The sequence below is a fragment of the Podarcis gaigeae genome, assembly GCF_964106915.1.
Source record: "Podarcis gaigeae genome assembly, chromosome: 8".
Lineage (NCBI taxonomy): Eukaryota > Metazoa > Chordata > Lepidosauria > Squamata > Lacertidae > Podarcis > Podarcis gaigeae.
In genome coordinates this window covers 87,231,054-87,257,843 of record NC_139684.1, presented here as the reverse complement: position 1 = coordinate 87,257,843, position 26,790 = coordinate 87,231,054, and the positions used below count along the sequence as shown (strand labels likewise).

The 26,790-nt window shown below is 48.3% G+C and overlaps 1 protein-coding gene across 2 annotated transcripts in view; it reads left to right on the top strand.

The window, feature by feature from the left end:
• Positions 1-222: 222 nt before the first annotated feature.
• Positions 223-26,790, top strand: part of ERCC2 (ERCC excision repair 2, TFIIH core complex helicase subunit) — a 32,182-nt gene continuing 5,614 nt past the window's right edge. Inside the window, exons 1-19 of one of the 2 annotated variants that reach the window (XR_014567742.1) lie at positions 223-380; positions 2,324-2,423; positions 3,356-3,433; positions 5,327-5,389; positions 6,743-6,856; positions 7,116-7,232; positions 8,935-9,051; positions 14,534-14,657; positions 15,103-15,199; positions 17,020-17,153; positions 17,763-17,931; positions 18,869-18,987; positions 21,874-21,943; positions 22,913-22,982; positions 23,126-23,227; positions 23,646-23,709; positions 24,876-24,997; positions 25,344-25,436; positions 26,335-26,630. Coding sequence is in view for 1 of the 2 variants with exons in the window: in XM_083753786.1 (XP_083609912.1) it covers positions 376-380; positions 2,324-2,423; positions 3,356-3,433; positions 5,327-5,389; positions 6,743-6,856; positions 7,116-7,232; positions 8,935-9,051; positions 14,534-14,657; positions 15,103-15,199; positions 17,020-17,153; positions 17,763-17,931; positions 18,869-18,987; positions 21,874-21,943; positions 22,913-22,982; positions 23,126-23,227; positions 23,646-23,709; positions 24,876-24,997; positions 25,344-25,436; positions 26,335-26,407 (1,831 nt within the window). In the remaining variant the exon portion in view is untranslated. The remainder of the gene's footprint in view (positions 381-2,323; positions 2,424-3,355; positions 3,434-5,326; positions 5,390-6,742; positions 6,857-7,115; positions 7,233-8,934; positions 9,052-14,533; positions 14,658-15,102; positions 15,200-17,019; positions 17,154-17,762; positions 17,932-18,868; positions 18,988-21,873; positions 21,944-22,912; positions 22,983-23,125; positions 23,228-23,645; positions 23,710-24,875; positions 24,998-25,343; positions 25,437-26,334; positions 26,631-26,790) is intronic. The other variant, XM_083753786.1, reaches the window with a different exon arrangement.

The window sequence follows — 26,790 nt, the reverse complement described above, 5'->3', positions numbered from 1 at the left end:
TCCATCAATGAAAGAAGCAAGCAAGCAAGCAAGCTTTATTATTCATGGTTTTTAGCATCCCTCCAACCAAAGCCATCCCTATTTCTGGGCTCGACTACTTCAGCCTTCAACCGCTACGTACGATTAGGTCTCGAGCGGTTTACGATGCCTTTTCGCAGCGCAGCCGAACTCCCTTTGGGGGTAGGCGGTAAGTACTCACTTGACTGTGGGGCGGAGCTTTATCCATCTTAGCCAACCAGAAGCGCGACCCGACGGGTCCTTCTGACCAATAGAGCGCAGCGGGGAAGGCATGCGCAGAAGAAGAAAAAGCTTACCTAGAGTGGACCGACGTGAGCAGCTGCAGCGGCCAATGGGAATTGGAGGCTGGGAGAGACCATGAAGTGAGTGGGGGGGAGGGGAGACCTGGGAAATACTACTAGGGCAACAGGGAGGGGGGAGTGTTATTGGGGACAGATATAGACTAAGGGGGCATTATTAAAAAGAGGGGCTATTCTGGGGGGGGCGTTGAGTGGGCGGGGGGGGGAAATACTTGGAGGCGTTTGGAAATCATTGCTTGGGTTAAAGGGGCGCATTTGCTGTGGTCATTGACATGACTAATTCCACACTCTCTGTGGGTGCAATATTTTGGGGGGACAATTTTTTTTGGGCGGGTGCAAAAGCAACCCTTTTCCACCAGCCAGAGAAACATGCACCCCCATATATTTGCATGCAGCCCCCCCTTTCCCATGCATTCATTCCATAACTCTGTCCAGGATTTTAAGGAAGCCGCCAAGTCAGAGCACCGGGTCCATCTACCTCAATATTCCCAACACTGACTGGCAGCAGTGGCTTGCGAGGGTTTCAGCCAGGGGGCAGTCCCCACCCCACCTGGAGATGCTGCCTGCGGGGACTGAACCTGGGACACCGCCTGTATGCGAAGCGGGTGCTGCCCCCCTGAGCTGTGGCCCATTAATAATAATAATTATTATTTATTATTTATACCCCGCCCATCTGGCTGGGTCCCCCCAGCCACTCTGGGCGGCTTCCAACAAAACACTAAAATACAATAACCTATTCAACATTAAAAGCTTCCCTAAGCAGGGCTGCCTGTTTTTCCCTGCCTGTTTTTCCCTTAAAAAAAGCTAAGATTGCCTTAAAACGAGCTAAGATTCCAGTCTTCATGATTCTTTGGAGAAACATATGATTAGATAGGAGCTGGTCTGTAGCAACTTCAATCCTAAAAAAAGTTCAGCAACTTTGGGGTAAAATGTAAAAAAGAAAAGCTGAACAACTTCAATTTGAAAAATTGAAATGGTCGGCCTTCATGCATGTTCGCTTTTGATGATTGGTCTGGCCCTCTTTGAAAAAAGTTTCGACACCCCTGTATGGAGTATCTAAGAGCCCATATAGAGTCCTTATGTGGGTTCTCTATTGGTAGGAGAAAATAACAGAGGCCAACCAGAGAATATTGAGAAGCAAAGCAGCTAGTAAGCCCAATCTTTGTAAAACTGTTTCAACAGGGTTCCCACCACCACATGCAGAGAGGGAGAAGAGGAACCCAGAACATTGGTGTGCAAGATCTTATATAGACTTTTGAAACTGCCCACCCGGTAGCTCAAGACCACCCCCCAAAACATCATACATGCATAACAGAAAGAGGTGGTCCCCAGCAGAAATTTGAGCGTGTTGCCTATCTCCTGTCTGCATCCCTCCGAGCATGCCCGCAATTTTTGGCGTCTGTGCAGATGTGATTTTCGGCGTCTGTGCATGCGCCGTGGAAGCGAGTCCCTGTGCCGCGCTGCGCCACTTTAGCGCAGCGTGCGAGTGGGCAGCTCAATTCAGGGGCGGCTTGTGGGCTGGTCATGGGCCTTAGGTTGCTGACCCCTGCCTTATCTGATTGCCTTTTTCTGGGTAAATACTTAGTTCCTGAATCTCTTTCGCATCTTGTTAGTGTGCTCATCTTAACAGATACTTGCCAGGCTGTATTTTCAGGGAGGTGTAAGCCCCCACAGTCCAATGACTAGAAAGCTTTCCCCATTTCCTTCCTCCTTGCAGAGAAATATTTGAGGTCAATTTGGGAGAGTCAAAATGGCTTCTGGGTTGTTCTCCTGTACTATTTCAGACACGTGGTTTATATACTTATGTGTGTTTGCCTTGTGCATTTATGTACATTTATATATATATAAGACTTTAGAATTCCTATGGTCCCCTCAGTACTGCCTACATTGACTGGCAGTTCAAAACCTAAGGACTAGGAGCTTGGCTTTGAGTCAAGCACCTCCTAATGGGCAATTCTTTTCCCAGGACATTTCTCTGATGCCTCTCTCTCTTTCCCTTCCTTCAGGCTGAACATAGATGGACTGCTTGTTTATTTCCCCTATGATTACATCTACCCGGAGCAGTATTCTTACATGCTGGAGCTGAAGAGGACATTGGATGCCAAGGTTTGACCAGAGGCTGGGTTTGTTTGGGGTGCCGGTTGAGGAGGAGGAGGAGGAGGGTGTTGCTGCGCTTAACCTCGGTGCGAATCAGTTTCTTGTTTCAAGAGGTGAGGTGGAATAATGTGATGCAACATCAAAAAATAGTTGATGCTGTTCTAGGTTTCATCAACAGACGTCTAGAGTATGGGTAGGCAAACTAAGGTCTGGGGGCCGGATCCGGGCCAATCGCTTTCTAAATCCGGGCCACAGACGGTCCAGGAATCAGCGTGTTTTTACATGAGTAGAATGTGTCCTTTTATTTAAAATGCATCTCTGGGTTATTTGTGGGCCTGACTGGTGTTTTTACATGAGTAGAATGTGTGCTTTTATTTAAAACGCATCTCTGGGTTATTTGTGGGGCATAGGAATTCATTCTCCCCCCCCAAAAAAATATAGTCCGGCCCACCACAAGGTCTGAGGGACAGTGGACTGGCCCCCTGCTGAAAAAGTTTGCTGACCCCTGGTCTAGAGTCTAGACTTGATAGCAAAGAAGAATAAGAGTTTGGATTTGATATCCCGCCTTTCACTCCCTTTAAGGAGTCTCAAAGCGGCTAACATTCTCCTTTCCCTTCCTCCCCCACAACAAACTCTGTGTGAGGTGAGTGGGGCTGAGAGACTTCAGAGAAGTGTGACTGGCCCAAGGTCACCCAGCAGCTGCATGTGGAGGAGCGGAGACGCGAACCCGGTTACCCAGATTACGGGACTGCCGCTCTTAACCACTACACCATACTGGCTCTTAGCAAAGCTTTTACATCACCAGCATCACAACGATCGAATGGAGAACAGCCTGTTTTAAATTGCGTGAATGCATACTTTTTCCACTTTGAGATTTGACGTAAGCCGCATTGCAGTATTGCCGCTAATTCATACCGTCTCTCTCTCTGTTTCTCCGCTAGGGTCATGGCGTTCTGGAAATGCCATCGGGCACCGGGAAGACAATCTCCCTCCTGTCTCTGATCGTGGCCTACCAACGGGTGAGTCGCCTTGCCTCGGCTTCCGTAAAGGTGGCCTGGCTTATTCTGCTGTCAGCCCCTCGTGCAGATAACGACACCTGGCCTACCTTGCAGGCTTGATGTAACGATCGCCGGGAGAACGTGAAACACTTTGAACACCCCAAGGGGCTACATGAAGATGAAGTATTATTCCAGCTGGACTACAGCTCCCTTGATCACCAGAACCATTGGCCATTTGGGCTGATAGGAGTCCAGCAACATTGGGGAGGGGGGCACCGGTTCTGTGGCCTTCCATTAATAGTACTTTGTCTGCAGAAACATCAATAAGAGAGCCAGTGGTTAGAGTGTTGGACTAGGACCTGGGAAAGAGCAGGGTTAGAATCCCCACATGGCCATGAAGCTTGCTTGGGTTGATCACTGCCTCTCAGTCTTGTTGTTGTTTAGTTGTTTAGTCATGTCTGACTCTTCGTGACCCCCTGGACCAGAGCATGCCAGGCACTCCTGTCTTCCACTGCCTCCCGCAGTTTGGTCTAGCCTACCTCAAGAGTTTTTGAATTCTGGTGCTGGAGGAGACTCTTGAGAGTCCCATGGACTGCAAGAAGATCAAACCTCTCCATTCTGAAGGAAATCAGCCCTGAGTGCTCACTGGAAGGACAGATCCTGAAGCTGAGGCTCCAAGACTTTGGCCACCTCATGAGAAGAGAAGACTCCCTGGAGAAGACCCTGATGTTGGGAAAGATGGAGGGCACAAGGAGAAGGGGACGACAGAGGGCAAGATGGTGGGACAGTGTTCTCGAAGCTGCCAGCATGAGTTTGACCAAACTGCGGGAGGCAGTGGAAGACAGGAGTGCCTGGTGTGCTCTGGTCCAGGGGGTCACGAAGAGGCAGACACGACTAAACGACTAAACAACAACAACACCTCAAGAGTTCTTGAGATTAAATACACATATGAATTTAAAATATTCCCCCATTCCCGTGTCCTTATGATTTATTTTCTGTGTACCCCTGAAGAACACAAGCGTCTAGATAGGAAGCTAACTTCTCTCTATCAAACTGGGCACCAAAGTTAATCCCCTAGTAGTACAATAAAATAAAAAATAGATCTATTCTTTAAAACGGGGCGTTGGATGTACTGGTTTCTGTTATCCGTTTGAGCAGAAATTACTGTTTTTTAAAGTGAAAGAACCTGGCTTCCTATTAAAAAAAAAGTAAAGGACCCCTGACAGTTAAGTCCTGTATTACTCTGGGGTTGTGGCGCTCATCTCGCTTTTCAGGCCGAGGGAGCTGGCGTTTTTCCTGGTCATGTGGCCAGCAGCTAAATTTAGTCAATTCCTTTATGGCCTGCATTGTAACGAAGATGACTTACGTTAAGCCACTATAATAAAAGCAAGTGTTTTAAAAATGCAAGATAAAATACATTGCTATGTATATTTACAAATAAAGCTGTATTCGATGGATGAAAGGATATATGATTTTTGACATGACTGAGAATCGCATAGCCAGGGACGGAGAACTTTAAAATGTTAAGATCAGAATGCGGAAAATATGAGAGCAACGAGAAGAGGCAGGAATGAAGATTTGGAGATATGCTTCAGAGGTCCAGACTATGGGGAGCCCGGAAAAATTAATAATTACAATTTGGACTATAATTTGGTCATTTTTTATTTTAGTTTATTGTTTTTAATTGGAATATGATGCGGATATGTTGATTGGCTGTTTTTATGGAAAATCAATAAAAATGATATTTTAAAAAAGATAAAATATATTGCTTTCTGGACCCCGACCCCCCCCCCCGTGTGACTGGCCACTCTTCCGCATCCCCTCCTGTCAATTGGGCATCTCTTTTGGCCGATGTCCACCCACCCACCCAAAAAGCTCTTTCTAAGTAAACCCGTTTTCCCTTTCCCTCCTCAGGCTCATCCCCTGGAAGTGACCAAGCTCATTTACTGCTCCCGAACGGTGCCAGAGATTGAAAAGGTAACTGGGACATGGTTGGGTTTGTTGGAATCCATGATCTGCAGGCAGCTTAGCAAGTTTAGAATCTCCACAGCGTGGGAATACAGAACATGAAAGGAATCTGCCCAGAAATAAGGAGACCCAGCAACAAGCAAGTGATTGGCTGAGTTCCTTATATAGGCATGACCTACCGTATTTTTCGCACCATAGGGCGCACCGGACCATAGGGCGCACCCAGTTTTTAGGGGGGGAAATCAAGAAAAAAAATTCCCCCCCCAGCCCCAAAGAGCAGCGTACAGGCTGCGCGCAACCTCTCCCTGCCGGAGGGGTTGTGCGCGGCTATGGCACAAGCCAAGGCAGCGAACAGGATGGATCCCGCTCACTGTTTTGGCTTCCCCTTTAGCCCTGTGCAGCCTCTCCCTCCCGGAAGAGGCTGCGTGGGGCTAAAGACTCCATAGCCCCCTGCAGCCTCTCCTTGCCGGAGATGCTGCGCAGCGCTTTCCTGGCTTTACTGGGAGGTGGGGGGATTCACCCACCTCCCGCAAAACCGGCAGAAGCCGCGCAACTCCTTTAAAGAGATTGCGGCTTCTCCTGGCTTTTCTGGGAGGTGGGAGAAGGGACTGATGCGGCCAGTCAGTCCCTTCTCCCTCCTGTGGAAAAGGCCGCAAGAGCGCACGGAGCTTGTGTGCGGCTCTTGGGGGCTTTTCCCGCCTGCCTCCCCCCTGCATTCGCTCCATAGGACGCACACACATTTTCCCTTGCTTTTTAGGAGGGGAAAAGTGTGTCCTATGGTGCGAAAAATACGGTATAACACTGATAGGGACGCGGGTGGCGCTGTGGGTTAAACCACAGAGCCTAGGGCTTGCCGATCAGAAGGTTGGCAGTCCACATCCCCGCGACGGGGTAAGCTCCCATTGCTCGGTCCCTGCTCCTGCCAACCTAGCAGTTCGAAAGCATGTCAAAGTGCAAGGAGATAAATAGGTACCGCTCCGGCAGGAAGGTAAACGGCGTTCCATGCGCTGCTTTGGTTCGCCAGAAGCGGCTTAGTCATGCTGGCCACATGACCCGGAAGCTGTACGCCGGCTCCCTCGGCCAGTAAAGCGAGATGAGCGCCGCAACCCCAGAGTCAGTCACGACTGGACCTAATGGTCAGGGGTCCCCTTTACCTATAATACTGGTGTGTGTTGGAGACTGTTAGTGTGGTGTGGTTAGTTCTGAGGAGTGCTGAGTGAGAAGTTGGAGAATGATGGGAGCTGGAGTCCAGCCTGCGCCTGTGTCCCTGACCCCTCGACTTGCCTCCATCTTCCGTGGCTCGCAGAGAGAGAGAGAGAGGACCAAGGTGACTTTGGCGTGAGTGCTATGCTTTCCCCCCAGGTCATTGAGGAACTGCGCAAACTCCTGGATTTCCACGAGAAGCAGACAGGAGACAAGCTGCCCTTCCTGGGCTTGGCGCTCAGCTCCAGGAAGAACCTCTGCATCCACCCAGAGGTTTGCCCGTTGTTTTGATTAGCGCCGTTCTGCCCAATGAGCTTACTTGGGAGTCGCCCACGTCTCTGCCTTTCAGGGCGTTCAGACACCTTGGGGTCGGCCCCTCTGTGCTCACCCACTTGCTGTGGGGGCCCCTTATCCCAGCTTACGCCCAACCTGGCACCAACTGTGGGTGCTGGAGGTGATGGGAGCTGTAGTCCATCACCCTTGGGGTCTCTGCCAGCTCTACAGTTCTAATGATCGTTATTCCTCCCTGCAGGTGAGCGCCTTTCGCTTCGGGAAGGAGGTGGACGGGAAATGCTTCAGCCTGACTGCTTCCTACGTCCGGGCTCAGCAGCAGCAGGACAGCAGCGTCCCCTCTTGCCGCTTCTTTGAGGTATCGCGATAATAATCGCTGTTTCATTTAGAGTAGGCGTCCCCAACCTGTTTTGGCCTACAACTCCCATGATCCCTAGCTAACAGGACCAGTGGTCAGGGATGATGGGAATTGTGTTCTCTTCTCATGAGGTGGCCAAAGTCTTGGAGCCTCAGCTTCAGGATCTGTCCTTCCAGTGAGCACTCAGGGCTGATTTCCTTCAGAATGGAGAGGTTGGATCTTCTTGCATGGGACTCTCAAGAGTCTCCTTCAGCACCAGAATTCAAAAGCATCCATTCTTCGGCGATCAGCCTTCTTTATGGTCCAGCTCTCACTTCCATACATCACTACTGGGAAAACCATAGCTTGAACTATGCCTGATATAATAATAATAATAATAATAATAATAATAATAATAATAATAATAATACCTTTATTGTCAATGTACAACCTGTGTACAATGAAATTAACCGAGCCTCTCTCCCACCCCAAACACCCAATCTCATTGCACTCTGTGCTTGTCGTACAACACACCCACCACGAAAGTCAACTGCACTATATTCTTTTCCGTTCAGCAGCCTAACTGCCCACGGATAGAAATTGTTTTTTAGCCTGTTGGTATGACTGATTATGGGACATGGGTGGCGCTGTGGGTTAAACCACAGAGCCTAGGACTTGCTGATCAGAAGGTTTGTGGTTCGAATCCCCGCAACGGGGTGAGCTCCCGTTGCTCAGTCCCAGCTTCTGCCAACCTAACAGTTCGAAAGCACTTCAAAGTGCAAGTAGATAAATACGTACCGCTCCGGCGGGAAGGTAAACAGTGTTTCCGTGCGCTGCTCTGGTTCGCCAGAAGTGGCTTAGTCATGCTGGCCATATGACCCGGAAGCTGTACGCCGGCTCCCTCGGCCTGAAAACGAGATGAGTGCCGCAACCCCAGAGTCAACTTTGTCTGGATTTAACTGTCCAGTTGTCCCCTTACCTATTAGATCCATCATAAATTATTTACACTGCTGAATTTATCTCAACACTGCCAGCGTTTTCAGCTGTACACAGTTGTATCAATACACATTTTCCAATTTTCTCTAGACGTATGTGTGACGTTAACATATATGAGAGAGTGCTGGAGGGGAAATAGTTAAACAGGTTGCACAGTCAGGATCCAGCGGGCTGGAGTGAGTGAGACTATAAAACAAGTTCTGGGAGGAGTTCATTGGGAGTTTTTGGTGGGTAGTTGGTTGGTTTTAGTGGGTTGGCTGGTTCGGAAAGGCAGTTGGTAATAGAGAGACAGGGCTGTGGGTTCTTGAGTGTGGGGAGGTATAAGAGACAGAGAGAGGAAAATAAGACTAAGAAAGTAAAGAGCAACAACGTTTGGAATGCCGTAAAAGTTTGATTGTGTCTGAAATAAAATACACTCTTCTTTATTAATTGAGAACCTGACTGAGACTGAAGTGATTTTACCAGGGAGGTCCTGGTTGGTAGCAGCAGATTAGTGGTGTACAGGTTAATAGTCCGTGAGACGACTGGGGGCTCCGTACAAACGCCACAGTATATTCTTCTTGTTCTCTTATTCTATATGATAGAACTGACATCAACTTTCTAAGCATCTCGTCTTAGAAAGTGATGTTTTTAGCAGGTGCCAAAAAGAATAGCTGGCCCTCGAGGGTTCCTGCCATGTCTGTGATTCAAACTGCAGCTCACAATTTGCTTTCCCCTTCTTTGGCAGGAATTTGATGCCCACGGGCGGCAGGTGCCTCTCCCATACGGCGTGTACAATCTTGACGACTTGAAGGCCTTCGGTCGCCAGAAAGGATGGTGCCCCTACTTCCTTGCACGATACTCGGTAATGTGGCTGTGATCACCTAGCTGTCTTTTTTTTGTGCATAATAGGTAACCATGTATATTTTGTTTGGGTCCCCTTCCTGTTGGGAAAGGGCTCTGCCTCCGTGTGACTGGCATCATAAATTTCTGGAGCGGGGAAAAAACAGCCCAAATGGCCATGGCATAAAATATAATAAAATTTATACACTGCTTGATTTGAAAAACAAAACAAAACACAAACTAAAGCAGTTTACGAAAGATAAAACAGTAAAATCAAGATTTGCAGCCCTTTTTTAAAACACGCAAAAGTTAATAATAATAGTAATAGTAATAGTAATAATAATTTATTATTTATACCCCGCCCATGGTGGCGCTGTGGGTAAAACCTCAGCGCCTAGGACTTGCCGATCGTATGGTTGGCGGTTCGAATCCCCGCGGCGGGGTGAGCTCCTGTTGCTCGATCCCTGCTCCTGCCCACCTAGCAGTTCGAAAGCACGAAGTTCAAGTAGATAAATAGGCACCACTCCAGCAGGAAGGTAAAGGGCGTTTCCATGCGCTGCTCTGGTTCGCAAGAAGCGGCTTAGTCCTGCTGGCCACATGACCCGGAAGCTGTACGCCGGGTTTCCTCAGTCTCCCCGCAGGGTCGGGAGAGAGATGCTTTGGGGAGGCCGCCTGGGAGAACCCGGTCCAAAGACAGAAGCAAGCTGCACATGCTCAGAAGCACTCTCTTCCTGATTTCAGGGCATGCAGCCCAGGTCTCAGTGCTGAGCCAGAGCCAGCCATGGCTTGCCCTGCACTGTGGCAAAAGATTGAGGGGCTTAGTTGGCATAAAATTAGGGGTGGAGGGCATCCAATGAAAATGAACGATGGAAGACCCCAGGAGGCCGTGAGGGCCACCAGCTCAGTTAGCTTTAATAGACTATGATGATGATGATGATGATGATTTATTACATTATATGCCACCCATCTTGGACTCACAGCTGTCCATGGAGGTGCAGGTTAATTCTGTGTCCAGGGCAGCTGTCTACCAGCTCCATCTGGTACGCAGGCTGAGACCCTCCCTGCCTGCAGACCGTCTTGCCAGAGTGGTGCATGCTCTGGTTGTCTCCCGCTTGGACTACTGCAATGCGCTCTACGTGGGGCTACCTTTGAAGGTGACCCGGAAACTACAACTAATCCAGAATGCGGCAGCTAGACTGGTGACTGGGAGTGGCCGCCGGGACCACATAACACCGGTCCTGAGAGATCTGCATTAGCTCCCAGTACATTTCCGAGCACAATTCAAAGTGTTGGTGCTGACCTTTAAAGCCCTAAACAGCCTCGGTCCAGTATACCTGAAGAAGCGTCTCCACCCCCATCGTTCTGCCCAGATACTGAGATCCAGCACCGAGGGCCTTCTGGGGGTTCCCTCACTGCGAGAAGTAAGGTTACAGGGAACCAGACAGAGGGCCTTCTTGGTGGTGGCGCCTGCCCTGTGGAACGTCCTCCCATCAGATTTCAAGGAAATAAGCAGCTATCCTATTTTTAAAAGATATCTGAAGGCAGCCCTGTTTTGGGAAGTTTTTAATATTTAATGCTGTATTGTTTTTAACACTTGATTGGAAGCCGCCCAGAGTAGCTGGGGAGACTCAGCCAGATGGGTGGGGTATAAATACATCATCATCATCATCATCATTATTATTATTATTATTTATTTATTATTATTATTATTAGGGGACGTGGGTGGCGCTGTGGGTAAAACCTCAGCGCCTAGGGCTTGCCGATTGCATGGTCGGCGGTTCGAATCCCCGTGACGGGGTGAGCTCCCGTCGTTCGGTCCCAGCTCCTGCCCACCTAGCAGTTCGAAAGCACCCTTAAGTGCAAGTAGATAAATAGGTACCGCTTTATAGTGGGAAGGTAAATGGTGTTTCCATGTGCTGCGCTGGTGCTGGCTCGCCAGAGCAGCTTCGTCACGCTGGCCACGTGACCCGGAAGTGTCTTCGGACAGTGCTGGCCCCCGGCCTCTTAAGCGAGATGGGCGCGCAAGCCCAGAGGCGGACACAACTGGCCCGTACGGGCAGGGGTACCTTTACCTTTACCCTGCCCATCTGGCTGAGTTTCCCCAGCCACTCTGGGTGGCTCCCAATCGAGTGTTAAAAACAATACAGCATTAAATATTAAAAACTTCCCTAATAATACTAATAATACTAAGACAGGTTAAAAATACTGTTCAGCTTCTTGAGAACCTCCTCTTTATTATTATTATTATTAATAATAATAATAATAATAATAATTTATACCCCGCCCATCTGGCTGGGTTTCCCCAGCCACTCTGGGCGGCTTTAAAGGTGCCAAGTTCCTGACCTCATAGCTCAAAGAGTCCAAGGCCTGCTGGAATATCTGAGGCCAGAGAGCCAAGTACAAACTAATGAATGCAAATAATTTTGTTTGAAGCATATTGATGGGCTCTTTAGTTGATAACCCGCTCAGAAACACAATATCGGCAGCTAGAGATTGCTGCTCCCGGGCTTAGAATGGAAAGGACACGGCATGCAAGGAAAAAGGGATGGGGAGGGAAGAGGAAGGGGGAAAGCTCAGGCACCTGTTTTTGAACATTACGGTTCTTCTCATGACCAGCTGGGAGGGAAGCTGGTAGCCTGACGGAACGCCTGCTATCAGGAGAGAGGGAGAACCAAAGGTGGCAGAGGTGATGGAGATGAGTCCTGTTTGCTTTTCCCCCTCTGCAGCTGGAATTTTCTGCTTAAATTTCCAATAATTGGGGATGGGGGACTTCAGTGCCTTCTCACCACCCATTACTCACTAAATTAGAATAAATGTGCAAAGTAAGGTTGTGTTTGTCCCCCCCCCCATTTTTTTAAATTAGTTTTCCAAGTTTAAAACAGACCACTGTATTCTGCTCTGGTCAGACCTCACCTGGAGTACTGTGTCCAGTTCTGGGCACCACAGTTCAAGAAGGACACTGACAAACTGGAACGTGTCCAGAGGAGGGCAACCAAAATGGTCCAAGGCCTGGAAACGATGCCTTATGAGGAACGGCTAAGGGAGCTGGGCATGTTTAGCCTGGAGAAGAGGAGGTTAAGGGGGGATATGATAGCCATGTTCAAATATATAAAAGGATGTCACATAGAGGAGGGAGAAAGATTGTTTTCTGCTGCCCCAGAGAAGCGGACACGGAGCAATGGTTCCAAACTACAAGAAAGAAGATTCCACCTAAACATTAGGAAGAACTTCCTGACAGTAAGAGCTGTTCGACAGTGGAATTTGCTGCCAAGGAGTGTGGTGGAGTCTCCTTCTTTGGAGGTCTTTAAGCAGAGGCTTGACAACCATATGTCAGGAGTGCTCTGATGGTGTTTCCTGCTTGGCAGGGGGTTGGACTCGATGGCCCTTGTGGTCTCTTCCAACTCTATGAATCTATAATTCTATTCTTTATCAACAAACGTAAAAAGAAAACATCAAAAAAAGCAAACAAGCATATATCCTAACTGTAGAAAATCCACTTTTGTTAGCATTGTTAAGTGACCTCCTGAAATCTCCCTGGCTGAGTTTCCATATAAATAATTGTAGCAGTTTTCCAAAACTAATTTCACATAACATTTACATAGTCCTATTGACATCTTTCTTTTCATTTTGACTTTTATCCATAGTATTCTACAACATCACATATTTAAATCCTAGGCCAATTTGGTACTCACAAGTAATTCTGTTTAAATTATCTTAACATATATAACTAAATATTCTTTAAATTTCCTCCATTCCTCTTGATACTCCTCCTCCTTCTGGTCGCGGACTCTTCTGGTCAGGTTGGCTAGCTCCGAAAAATCCATCATCTTCATCTGCCATTCCTCTACTGTTGGTACTTCTTGTGATTTCCAAATTTTGGCCAGCAAAATTCTAGCAGCAGTTGTGGCATACAAAAACAATCTAACATCTTTCTTGGGCAATACCAAACCCATTATTCCAAGAAGAAAGGCCTCTGGTTTCTTAACAAATATATATTTCAACATTTTTTTCAATTCATTATAAATCTTTTCCCAAAAGTCTTTCACCTTAGGACAAGTCTACCACATATGAAGTAAGGTTGTGTTTTTTTTAAGGGTACACCTCAGATTTCATTACCTCCATTTCCTACCTGCCTGAAGTTTTCTGTGTAGCTTGAAAGCTTGCACAGGTGCTGTTCCTAATTTTTTTTTTTTAAGAGCACATCTCTTTACATGTTTTGAGCATCTATGGATACCTTTTAATGTCACTGTCCTTTTGAGAGGGGGGGCAGAGTTGGTTCCCCCCTCGCTCCACCCCAAGAGGACTGGAAAACGGATATTACTGGCCCAGCAATGGGAAGGAGTTAAAGTTCCTACCAGAGAAGAATACCAGATGAAGTTAGTGGACTATGCTGAAATGGCTAAAATGACCGGAAGAATCAGAAATCCGGAAGACCAAAATTTTAATAAGGAGTGGGGGAAATTGATAACTTATCTTAAAGACCACTGTAAACAGTTAAAATCGTTAGTAGGACTGGAATATCACTGATAGTTTTTAAGGGTGAATTCTGGATATAATAGAGATGTAAAAGATTTGGACTGTCATAAAAGATGCCGAAGGAAATGTAATAACAGGACCCACAAAGGAGAGAATGGAAGATTCCTTGAATTTTGGACACAATGGAAGAAGTAAAGGGTTTGGATTATCATAAAAGATGTGGGAGGAACTGATTAATAATAATAATAATTTATTATTTATACCCTGCCCATCTGGCTGGGCTTCCCCAGCCACTCTGGGCAGCATCCAACAAAATATCAAAATACAGTAATGCATCAAACATTAAAAGCTTCCCTAAAGAGGGCTGCCTTCAGATGTCTTCTCAAAGTCCAGTAGTTGTTGTTCTCTTTGACATCTGGTGGGAGGGCGTTCCACAGGGCGGGCGCCACTACCGAGAAAGCCCTCTGCCTGGTTCCCTGTAACCTCGCTTCTCGCAGTGAGGGAACTGTCAGAAGGCCCTCGGAGCTGGACCTCAGCGTCCAGGCAGAACGATGGAGGTGGAGGACCCACAAAGGGGAGGATGGAAGTCCAGGATATTCCTTGGAATCTGGTTTTTATAATTTGTGTTTGATACATCTCTGTAAAACTTTTAAGTTGAAAAACCGAATGAATTATTTTATTTCATTTTTTCAAAAAAAGGAAAACTAGAGTTCTCCGGATGTGATAACTTGGGCCAATACAGTACAGTGATACCTCGGGTTAAGAACTTAATTCGTTCTGGAGGTCCGTTCTTAACCTGAAACTGTTCTTAACCTGAAGCACCACTTTAGCTAATGGGGCCTCCCGCTGCCACCACGCCGCCAGAGCACGATTTCTGTTCTCATCCTGAAGCAAAGTTCTTAACCTGAAGCACTATTTCTGGGTTAGCGGCGTCTGTAACCTGAAGTGTATGTAACCTGAGGTACTACTGTATAGATTTTCATGCCACGCGTGTCCTTGTTCTGCTGTTTCTCTCCATGCTGGACCAGATCCTTCACGCCAACATCGTGGTATACAGCTACCACTATCTCCTGGACCCCAAGATCGCTGACCTGGTGTCTAAAGAACTGGCCAAGAAATCCGTCGTCGTCTTCGACGAGGCTCACAATATCGGTATGTAAGAGCACCTCTTGCCTGTCTTGGACATCTGCAAGCTCATACCTAGAATCGTAGAATTGTTGAGTTGGGCGGGGACCCAAATGCCATCTAGTCCAACCCCCTGCAATGTGGGGGGGGGGGGAAGATAATGTGACTGTCCCTTTAGGGCCAAGTGTAGCAGAGGAGCGACTGCCTTTCCTGAGCCAATGGGGTGAGGGTGGTGGTTCACATAGCACACGCAGAGCCTGCGGAACTCACCGCTACATGGTGCCGCGATGGTTATCAGCGCAGAGTGCGTTAACGTTCGAGGAGGTGTTGTGAGAAGAAGATACTCTCAAGAAAGGAGGTCTTGCTGCCCCTTCCTGACAAGGGGCTCAATAGCTGTTCCAGAAAACTGTCAGTCTGTCTTCACCTGACTAGAAAGTCACATACTCCAGCTGGCCGGCCTCTTCTCCCACAGACAACGTCTGCATCGATTCCATGGGTGTCAACATCACGCGAAAGATGCTGGACCGGTGCCAGGGGAACGTGGCCACGCTCCAAGCCAGCATCCAGAAGTAAGTGAGGAGACCCTCTTATTTCCCCATAATTTTTTTTATTAATTTTTCCCTTTTACAATATAGAATATTCATTTAGACAACCTTAAACTATCAGTGACTTCCCTTCTCTTTCCATGGTTCATTTTGCATAGCATAAGTCCCTGCAAGTTGTATATAAACTAAACCATTCAGTATTTCATTATTACTTCCATCAAAACTTTTGAATTTATCTGGCTCCCGGTGGAGTATCGGGTCCGGTTTAAGGTGCTGGTTTTGACCTTTAAAGCCCTTTGTGCCTTAGGGCCCTCGTATTTACGGGACCGCCTCTCCTGGTCTGCCCCGCAGAGGACCTTAAGGTCCATGAATAATCATAGTTTAGAGGTCCCGGGCCCTAAGGAAGTCAGATTATCCTCCACCAGGGCCAGGGCCTTCTCAGTGATGGCTCCAACCTGGTGGAACACTCTGTCCCATGAGACCAGGGCCCTGCAGGATTTAACCTCGTTCCGTCGGGCCTGTAAGACAGAGCTATTCCACCTGGCTTTCAATTTGAACTTAGCCTGATTCCCCTTCCTTCCCTCCCCCTCCCCTTTTTATGAAGATTCCCCGCTCTGGGATCCCACAGCTAATTCTCCCCTGGCCTCCTCGCTGACCCAAATAGGACTAATTCAGCCAGCTAGCCCTGGTGATCATCTAACGTTTATTGGATGGATTTTCCTCCTAAATTGATTTTTGAATTCTGAATTTATTGTTATTCATTTATTATACTGTATTTTATGCTGTTTTTGTTGCAACAATTAAGTGTTTTAAATCTGTTGTTAGCCACCCTGAGCCCGGTTTTTTGAACTGGGAAGGGCGGGGTATAAATAAAAATTTATTATTATTATTATTATTATTCAGATAAATTAAGATAAGACCCTCTTATTTTCCCTCCCGGCAGCCTTGACTCAGCAAATGCCCATGAGCACGATGTCGAAATCCTGAACTAAGATCACCCCCTGATTCTGTGGGATGTCCCGCATGCATAATTCCAGTTATAGAATTGTAGAGTTGGAAGGGGACCCTAAGGGTCATCTAGCCCAACCCCCCGCAACTCAGGAATCACAGTTTGTTGGATCATGAAGCGGGTGCGGCAAGGAGCCGCTGTAAAGCCCTGGAGACCCTCCTTGGGGCAGGGGGAGACCTTTTCCAACCACCCTGGCCTCCATGAGAGCTAGAAACCTGGCTTGTATGCTTTTAACAGCTAGAAACTTGGTCCATTTCTAATACTGATAGCTGAAATTCTCAGGGAACTGAATTAGGAACATGGGAAGATGTTTCCTACTGAGTCAGACTGCCACAGGGATCCACTCTGTGCACTCTGTGGGGGTCGGAGGCGTTCCGTACATAGAGGGGTTGCTTACACATTTGTTTGAGGGCCACATCCTGCAGGTCCCCTGCGCCATCCTGGGATTGCGTACAGCCCTGGCTGCTCATGACCCACAGGTATAATAATAATAATATTCATACCCTGCCAATCTGGCTGAGTTTCCCCAGCCACTCTGGGCGGCTCCCAATCGAGTGTTAAAAATAATACAGCATTAAATATTAAAAACTTCCCTAAACAGGGCTGCCTTCAGATGTCTTTTAAAGATAAGACAGCTGCTTATTTCCTTGACATCTGAAGGGAGGGCGTTCTACAGGACAGGCACCACCACCGAGAAGGCCCTGTGTCTGGTTCCCTGTAACCTCACTTCTCGCAATGAGGGAACAGCCAGAAGGCCCTCGGAGTTGGACCTCAGAACGATAGGGGTGGAGACGCTCCTTCAGGTATACAACCCCCTTCTCCCTGTTTCCTCAAGGATCAAGGAGACGGATGCTCAGAAGCTGAAGGAGGAATACCGGCGCCTGGTGGAAGGTCTGCGGGAGGCGAACGTCGCCCGCGAAACGGACATCTATTTGGCCAACCCGGTGCTGCCCGACGAGGTCCTGCAAGGTGCTTGTGCCTCTTTCTGCAGCGGGAGGTGGGGAGGCTGTGGTGGTTGTCCCCCATTTAAGACAAGACTCCAGGCGAGGTGTTGTGACATGCGTGGCGCTGTGGGTTAAACCACAGAGCCTAGGGCTTGCCGATCAGAAGGTCGGCAGTTCAAATCCCCGCGACGGGGTGAGCTCCCGTTGCTCGGTCCCTGCTCCTGCCAACCTAGCAGTTCGAAAGCACGTCAAATGCAAGTAGATAAATAGGTACCGCTCTGGTGGGAAGGCAAACGGCATTTCCGTGCGCTGCTCTGGTTCGCCAGAAGCGGCATAGTCCTGCTGGCCACATGACCCGGAAGCTGTACGCCGGCTCCCTCGGCCAATAAAGCGAGATGAGCACCGCAACCCCAGAGTTGGCCACGACTGGACCTAATGGTCAGGGGTCCCTTTACCTTTACCTACTCCAGGCGAGGTGCACCCTTGGTTTCATCCAGCATTGACCCATTTCTCATTCTTGAAGAGTGTGGGGAGTGATTTGTTTTCGCTGCCATGGGGCCTCCTACTGCTGGACTGGGCTGCCCCACAAGGGTAGCGGCAAAGGCCTGACCTGCCTTTTATCCCCTCTTGGCAGAGGCCGTCCCAGGCAACATCCGGACCGCGGAGCACTTTGTGGGCTTCCTGAAACGCTTCCTGGAGTACTTGAAGTCCCGCTTGCGGGTACATCACGTGGTCCAAGAAAGCCCCCCCTCTTTCCTGAAGGACATCTTCGAGAAGGTCTGCATTGAGCGCAAGCCCCTTCGGTAAGTGGGGGGTCAGGAGGGAGAATCTCCCACCCCCAAAAGCCAACCCCACCCTTCGTACCCTTGCTTGCACCCCAACCTGGGAGTGGCGTTCAACTCCAGGGCAGAGACGGCGATGTCTTCAGGTTCTGTTTTACTGACGGTTAATTCTTTGATACAATTTATGTTTCAATGGTGAAGTTCTGCTGTGTGCAAACCACTTTGCCTACAAAGGTCCGTATAGTTAAAGCCATGGTTTTCCCAGTAGTGATGTATGGAAGTGAGAGGTGGACCATCAAGAAGGCTCAAAACAAAAAAAAATAGAGAGTTTCTTGTTTTTCTGTTTTTTCAGTAGCTCCAGTTGAGAGTGGTAAATGTTTTGTTTTTCCTTTTGGAACTCTTGCCAAGCTTGGCGGTTCCTGATAGAGTTGTCCAATACAAGGAGTTCCTCCTTTATTAGCTTCTGTTTAGAGTAGAGAACGCTGATCAGATGTTTGAGCAGCTTCTTAGAGAAAGTGCTGCATAGTTTTCTTGCATATTCAGTGGGATTGTAGATTTTCACCTTCTCACCCCTTGCTTTTTCCTGTAAGACCTATTGCAGTCGTTAAGAGTCGTCAAGAGGCTCATCACAGCTATCTGCCAATTACCCATTCCCACCACCCTTCTGAGTAATACCCCTCCCCACCTTCTCACTATATAGAAGGGTCTGGTGACTTCTGTTTCAGTGTATCTGAAGAAGTGTGCATGCACACGAAAGCTCATACCAAGAACTAACTTAGTTGGTCTTTAAGGTGCTACTGGAAGGATTTTGTTTTGTTTTGACTATGGCAGAGCAACACGGCTACCTATCTGTAACATAAAGAAGGCTGATTCCCCATCACTGTTCCTTCACACAAACCTTCTCCCCCGAAGGCAACACCTGCCTTCCTGCAAACTCGGGCTTCCCTTCCTTTTGCAGATTCTGTGCAGAGCGCCTCCGCTCCCTTCTTCGAACACTGGAAATCGCCGACATCTCTGATTTCTCTCCCATCACGCTGATTTCCAATTTCGCCACGCTGGTCAGCACTTACTCCAAAGGTAAGGGAGACTTTCTGCGTCTGATAGGGTAGTTCCCGCCTTTAAAAAGCAAAACCCTTAGCTCTCTGGCGGTGGCTGTGTCTGAAAAGTTCAAATAGCAGCAGAGGTAACAACTGATTTGTGCAAGGCTTATGTTCCAAACCCTTGTGGACGTCAGTGGGGCCTGTGTAAGCCCCCTTGTGTGACTTTTTGGGTCACCTCCGGGTTTGGTGCATGTCTGCCAAATTGGTACACTAATCAGCCATGGCCTGTAGACTGTTAACAGAGAAATCTGAAGGCTCCCTTGGACAAAAAACAAGGACCCCAGCCAGGAATACCAGAGCAAAACAGCAGCCAGTAGGCTTGGTCTTGATTGAAGACTGTCGCGACAGGACTCCCACCTGCCACCAGGTGGAACAAGATGGAAGCCCCAACAAAAGAGCCCCCAAACTTTTATTAGCTGCTAATCCCCATGTTACACCTCCCCAAACTACATCACGGTTACATCATGAAAGGGGAGATCTGGTGGCAGTAATCTGAGCATCCTGGATCCTGCCCCACGGTTCCCCTTGCCCTCCACCAAACACCCATCAAGTGAAGCAAAAGAGATATTTACATTTCCCTGTTTCCCAGCCAAGTTATCACATCCTTTTGTCTTCATCTGGGTTTGTAAGTCCTGGAATGGCTACCTGTCTGGCACTCAAGTAACAGGATGCCAGGGATTATCACTCAGGCAGAGGGGCTGCTGGGTAGCTGAGCTCACTTGTCTATATGAATTTCTGAAGTTTCCCCAGTGAGCCAGTACAGAGATACATTTGTCAGTGAATTCTTACATTTCGTATTGTGCAGCAGAGGCCCTTTGAATAGACAGGAAGATACTGCGATGAAGTGTTTTGTGGGGACAAATCACAAAAGTCACAAAAGTGTGCTGATTTTGGTAGTGGGCTGCATGTGCATGATATCTGCTGGAGGGGCAACCCCCCCCCCCAACCTATACATAAATTCCTGCAACAAGACTAATATTAAAACTTTCATCAACTTTCTAAACATTTGGACAGGCTTGTCTAAACAAATACGTTCTGCACCAGCCACAGCTTCGGGATCAAGGGCGAGGGAAGCCCCACAGAGAGCGCATTGCACTCATCCAGTCTTGAAGTCACCAGTGCCTGAACTGCTGTGTCCAGGCCTTGAAGCCACCAGGGGGCTCTCCTCTGTGCCACAGCCCAGAGGTGCGCTGGAGCCAAGCACGATGGTGCTCTCATGCGCTGAGGACTGCTGCACCATCTCCTCGAGCCGAGAGGAGAAGGGGACGGGCTCCGTGTGTTTGTCTGACGTTGCCACGGCATATAAATACCTCCTAAGTCTCTTAAGTTCTTAGCCCTGAGGATGAGTCAGTCCAGCCGCCTTTAAGAAGCTTAATTCTTCCTCCTCGGCTCTTGGAAGGAAAGGTTTCTGGTGTCCTAGAAGCTTGGGCCTCGACCGGCTTGCAGGCCCAGGGCAAGAAATATTCCAGCCTGCAACGCTTTCTGCATAAACCTAATCATAGATCTGGAAGGGACCCCAAGGGTCATCCAGCCCAACCCCAGGAATCGCAGTTAACCATGGAGTGTTTATCCACCCCTGGGTTAGATTTTCAAGCTGCTTCTTCTGCAGTGAAAAGCTTAAAACAAAAAACTGAGTAACATACAGTTTGTACGAACATGGGAGATAAAACAACAGTTCATTTAAAGTAGGTAAAATGAACAATTGAAATTTCAAGCCCAGAAGCTTGAAATATGTTAGCAAAGTACTGCCTGGCTCTCAACCCCCCCCCCCCCCCCGGTAATAATAATAATAATAGTAGTAGTAGTAGTAGTAGTAATTATTATTATTATTATTATTATTATTATTATTATTATTATTATTTTATTTTATTTATACCCTGCCCTCCCAGAGCCGGGTTCGGGGCTGCTAACACGAATAAAATCACAGTAAAAAACATAATAGGGGGACAGGCCACGGCCGATTTGTGTACCAATTTAAAATACAGGTTAAAATGCAATTTAAAATACAGCCTCATTTTAAAAGTAGCCAATAAATCAAGACCATAAGGCGAGGGAAACAGAAGGGTCAGACTGAGTCCAAACCAAAGGCCAGGCGGAACAGCTCTGTCTTGCAGGCGCTGCGGAAAGATGTCAAGTCCCACAGGGCCCTGGTCTCTTGTAACAGAGTGTTCCACCAAGTCGGGGCCAGTACTGAAAAGGCCCTGGCCCTAGTTGAGACCAAGCTAACCACCTTGTGACTTGGGACCTTCAAAATGTTGTCATTTGTGGACCTTAAGGTCCTCCGCGGGGCATACCAGGAGAGGCGGTCCCGTAGGTACATGGGTCCTAGGCCGCATAGGGCTTTAAAGGTCAAAACCAGCACCTTAAAGCTGATCATGTACTCCACCGGGAGCCAGTGCAGTTGGTAAAGCACTGGATGAATGTGATCCCGCGGCAAGGACCCCATAAGGAGGGCTAGAAGTTTGCATCCCTCCTTTATTCAAAGGAAAGCTGAGCTCTCTCTGGAATCAGCATGCTGATTTTGCACACTCCGCATTTTTCGCTCTATAAGGCGCACCAGACCACGAGACGCACCTAGTTTTTGGAGGAGGAAAACAAGAAAAAAAAAATTCTGAATCTCAGAAGCCAGAACAGCAAGAGGATTCGCTGTGCAGTGAAAGCAGCAATCCCTCTTGCTGTTCTGGCTTCTGGGATAGCTGCGCAGCCTGCATTCGCCCCATAAGACGCACACACATTTCCCCTTACTTTTTAGGAGGGGAAAAGTGAGTCTTATAGAGCAAAAAATACGGTAATTTTTTTTGATGGTGTGTGTGCGTGCTCGTGCCAGATACCCAAACGTCTTTGTTTAATTATCCCACCGCAGGTTTTACTATAATCATCGAACCGTTTGATGACCGAACTCCCACTATCACCAACCCCATCCTGCACTTCAGGTGAGCGCCATGAGGGCACCCTGGGAAATCTCCCAATTTTGGGGGGGATCCTTGGGTCCCTTTCTTCTCTAAAAAGATGCACAGCTGGAGGAGGGGAAGTGGTCTGTCTTGACGGGCGACAGGTAATCCCAGGAGTCAACCACCTGTCAGCTGGAAGGTCATAGCTATCCATGGAGGCGCAGGTTAATTCTGTGTCCAGGGCAGCTGTCTACCAGCTCCATGTGGTATGCAGGATGAGACTCTACCTGCCCACAGACTGTCTCTCCAGAGTGGTGCATGCTCTGGTTATCTCCCGCTTGGACTACTGCGATGCGCTCTACGTAGGGCTACCTTTGAAGGTGACCTGGAAACTACAACTAATCCAGAATGCGGCAGCTAGACTGGTGACTGGGAGTGGCCACCGAGACCCCATAACACCGGTCCTGAAAGACCTACGTTGGCTCCCAGTATGTTTCCGAGCACAATTCAAAGTGTTGGTGCTGACCTTGAAAGCGCCAAATGGCCTCAGTCCAGTATACCTGAAGGAGCGTCTCCACCCCCATCGTTCAGCCCAGACACTGAGGTCCAGCTCCGAGGGCCTTCTGGCGGTTCCCTCATTGCGAGAAGTGAGGTTACAGGGAACCAGGCAGAGGGCCTTCTCGGTAGTGGCGCCCGCCCCGTGGAACACCCTCCCTTCAGATGTGAAGGAAATAAGCAGCTATCTTATCTTTAAAAGACATCTGAGGGCAGCCTTGTTTAGGGAAGTTTTTAATATTTAACACTGTACTGTTTTTAACACTCGATTGGGAGCTGCCCAGAGTGGCTGGGGAAACTCAGCCAGATGGACGGGGTATAAATAATAAATTATTATTATTATTATTATTATTATTATTATTATTATTAGGGGGGAGGGGAGCCTGGGGGTGTTGCGAGGGGGTGGACTAGATATCCCTTGGGGGTCCTGTCCAACAATTCTGTAATTCTCCCCAGCTGCATGGATGCCTCCATCGCTATCAAGCCGGTCTTTGAGAGGTTCCAGTCGGTCATTATCACCTCAGGAGTAAGTGTGGCCTTTTTACTGGGTCCGTGAGGGTCCTCTTCCTGCAGGCCCAAACTGGTGTGCGTTTGTGTGTATTTGTGTGAGAGAAAAGTGTGATTTGTGGCCACATTTTCCACCCCAATTTCCTCCTCATTCGGGCGCAGACCCTTTCGCCGCTGGACATCTACCCCAAAATCCTGGACTTCCGGCCCGTCACCATGGCAACGTTCACCATGACCCTCGCCAGGACCTGCCTTTGCCCGATGGTGAGTGCGAGGAGATGGGGCGGTCGGCAGAGGGCTCTCCCCGCACTGCCGGGGCCACCGAAGTAAAGGGTTGAGAGGCTGGCTGCTTTTTTTAAGGGTGGCAAATGTCAGGACGCAGCCCCTCAACCTCCAAGCCTTCGGGACCGGTCAGTGCCTCTCGGACCAACCTTACAGGGTTGTTGTTGTGAAAAGGGAGGGAGAGCCCCATATGCTCCCTATGAGATCCCTGGAGGAAAAAGCAGGGTACAAAGGCAATAAAATGCCTTTTCGTCGGGCGTTCCACCCCTAAATGATTTTTTTAGGTTCCCTTTCCTTCTGCAAAAAGAGGGGTGTTTGACTAATCAACTACCCAACTTTTCCCATTTCCTTGCCCCTCCTCCAAACGGGCAGTTTCTCCAAATCCCCTTTCCCGTTTCAGATTGTGGGGAGAGGGAACGACCAGGTGACCATCAGCTCCAAGTTCGAGACGCGCGAAGACATTGGTAAGGAGGGGGAGCAGAATATTTGCCTTGCGTGGACTTTGCACCCCACCCGCTTCTTGCCTAAAATGCATATTCACACCAAGCATTTTTAAAGGGCTTCAAACAGCTGTGGTTTCACCCCAAAGAATTCTGGGAATTGTAGTTTGTTAAGGGCGCTGAAGCTCAACATCAAAAGAACGAAGATCATGGCCACTGGTCCCATCATCTCCTGGCAAATAGAAGGGGAAGAAATGGAGGCAGTGAGAGATTTTACTATCTTGGGCTCCATGATGGCTGCAGATGGTGACAGCAGTAACAAAATTAAAAGACACCCGTTTCCTGGGAGAAGAGTGATGACAAACTTAGACAGCATCTTAAAAAGTAGAGATATCATCTTGCCAACAAAGGTCCGTATAGTTCAAGCTATGGTTTTCCCAGTAGTGATGTATGGAAGTGAGAGCTGGACCATAAAGAAGGCTGATCGCCAAAGAATGGATGCTTTTGAATTCTGGTGCTGGAGGAGACTCTTGAGAGTCCCATGGACTGCAAGAAGATCAAACCTCTCCATTCTGAAGGAAATCAGCCCTGAGTGCTCACTGGAAGGACAGATCCTGAAGCTGAGGCTCCAAGACTTTGGCCACCTCATGAGAAGAGAAGACTCCCTGGAAAAGACCCTGATGTTGGGAAAGATGGAGGGCACAAGGAGAAGGGGACGACAGAGGACGAGATGGTTGGATGGTGTTCTGGAAGCTACCAGCGTGAGTTTGACCAAACTGCGGGAGGCAGTGGAAGACAGGAGTGCCTGGCGTGCTCTGGTCCAGGTGGTCATGAAGAGTCGGACACGACTAAATGACTAAACAACAGGGCGCTGTGAGTTCAAGGCTCCCCTCGCAGAGCTACAGGGTGGTTTTAACAATCCGTCCCTATTCCCCACAGGGAGCTTTGGGAATTGTAGTTCCCAGAGGGTCTCCTAACAAATCTCAGTGCCTTTCGCAAACTACAATTTCCAGGATTCTTTAGGGTAAAGATGCAGCTGTTTAAAGGGCTTTAAATTCCTGGTGCAGGAGCGGCCAGGAGTGAGAACGTGGTTGGGTCATGGGTCTCCTCTGCCCTCCTTCACGGCAGGGGTTGGCGGAGGGAAGGCTTCCTTGTGGCTCTCCCCAAAACGGTCCTTGATTTTCTCGCAGCCGTAATCCGCAACTACGGGAATCTGCTGCTGGAGATGTCAGCCATCGTCCCGGATGGCATCGTGGCCTTTTTCACCAGCTACCAGTACATGGAGAACATTGTGGCCTCGTGGTATGAGCAGGTACGTGCGAGTGTGCGCACACGCATGTTTGGTGGATCGGGTCCGGGTCTTTGCTGCCGGCTGGGAGGCTCCTGAGAGTGACCTTTAGAGGGTGGTCATTGGAAGCATTGGAAAATTGGGGGCAGAAAAAAGGAAGGAACTTCTTCACGCAGTGCCAAGTTAAACTGTGGAACTCCCTGCCACAAGGATGGCCTCTGACCGAATCCTCTGTTCAAGCCGTCTCTAGGGCCCTTACAGCTTCTTGTGGTTGGGAGTTCCACAGTCTAACCATCTGCTGCGTGAAGAAGCCTTGTGACTTTTTGAATTTCACGCACCCCCCCCCATTTTTTCTCTCCGGCCACTGCAGGGGATCCTAGAGAACATCCAGCGCAACAAACTCATCTTCATCGAGACGCAGGATGGAGCAGAGACGAGCATGGCCCTCGAGAAGTACCAGGAGGTGAGCCGCCAGTCGGGACGCGGTGGCAGGTAGTTCCCCTGGTGAACAGTGGGGCAGGGCAAATAAGCAGTGACCTCGAAGTACTCACCATTACTGAATGAAATCCCCCCTGTTTGTTTTACCAGCCCAGCTTATTTATTTCAGATGTTTGAAAACTTACTTTATTTTTGAATAAATCTCTGAGCAGTGTAAGACATTAGAACAGTTAACAGTACCATTAAAATAGGATTCATTGAGGATTAAGTGAATTAAGAAGAATGGAAATGCAGATGTAATTGATGATGGAGTCATCTGTTTTGATTGTAACTTACAGAAAACAACGAATGCCGTAAGGGGAAAAATAAGAGTTAAATTTATTGTGCTTTAAAGAAGTTAATCTGAATCCTGAAATACTGTTCCTGACCAGGGTGTGTTAGTAATTTACATCAATACTCTAACGAGTGAAACTTTGGGAGCAGAGTTTGGTATGGAATATCTGTCTTACCTAGCTAAACAATATCCTCAAAACAAAAATATAAAACCAGTAAAACAGTAGTATAAAATCGTATAAAAATGGGAATTGACGAAATCCAATCTTACAGTTAAGGGAAAGTCTGGGCAAGAAGTTTCAGGTGTGGCAGAATATTCATTCTGCCTTTATAATAAATTGATTTTTCAGTGTGGCAGGAACCAAACTGTGGAACTCCCTGTTGATGTCAGGCTGGCACCATCACTGAACTGTTTTCGGTGCCTGCTAGAAACACTGTTTTTGTTCTGGCAAGCCTACCCAGATATGTAGAACACTGACATAAATCCAGGAAGAAAGTCAGGGCAAAAGTATTCCCTCCTCGAGTGATGGCCCCCATGTGGAGGAACTGGCCGGATTCTGCAATGTTGTGTCTTGTCTCTTCCTTGCCAGGCCTGCGAAAACGGACGGGGAGCCATTTTGCTGTCTGTGGCCAGGGGGAAGGTCTCTGAAGGGATCGACTTCGGTGAGTACCTCTGCCTGCCCTCTCCTAATTTTCTCAAGCAATTCGTCTCATCTCTGTCTCTTTCCCTGCCAGAGAGAAAAAAGGAAGAGATTTAAGCATGTGGACTAGAAACTTAGAACATGGGTAGGCAAACTAAGGCCCAGGGGCCAGATCCGGCCCAATCGCCTTCCAAATCCGGCCCACGGATGGTCCGGGAATCAGCATGTTTTTACAGGAGTAGAATGTGTGCTTTTATTTAAAATGCATCTCTGGTTTATTTGTGGGGCCTGCCTGGTGTTTTTACAGGAGTAGAATGTGTGTTTTTATTTAAAATGCATCTCTGGGTTATTTGTGGGGCCTGCCTGGTGTTTTTACAGGAGTAGAATGTGTGTTTTTATTTAAAA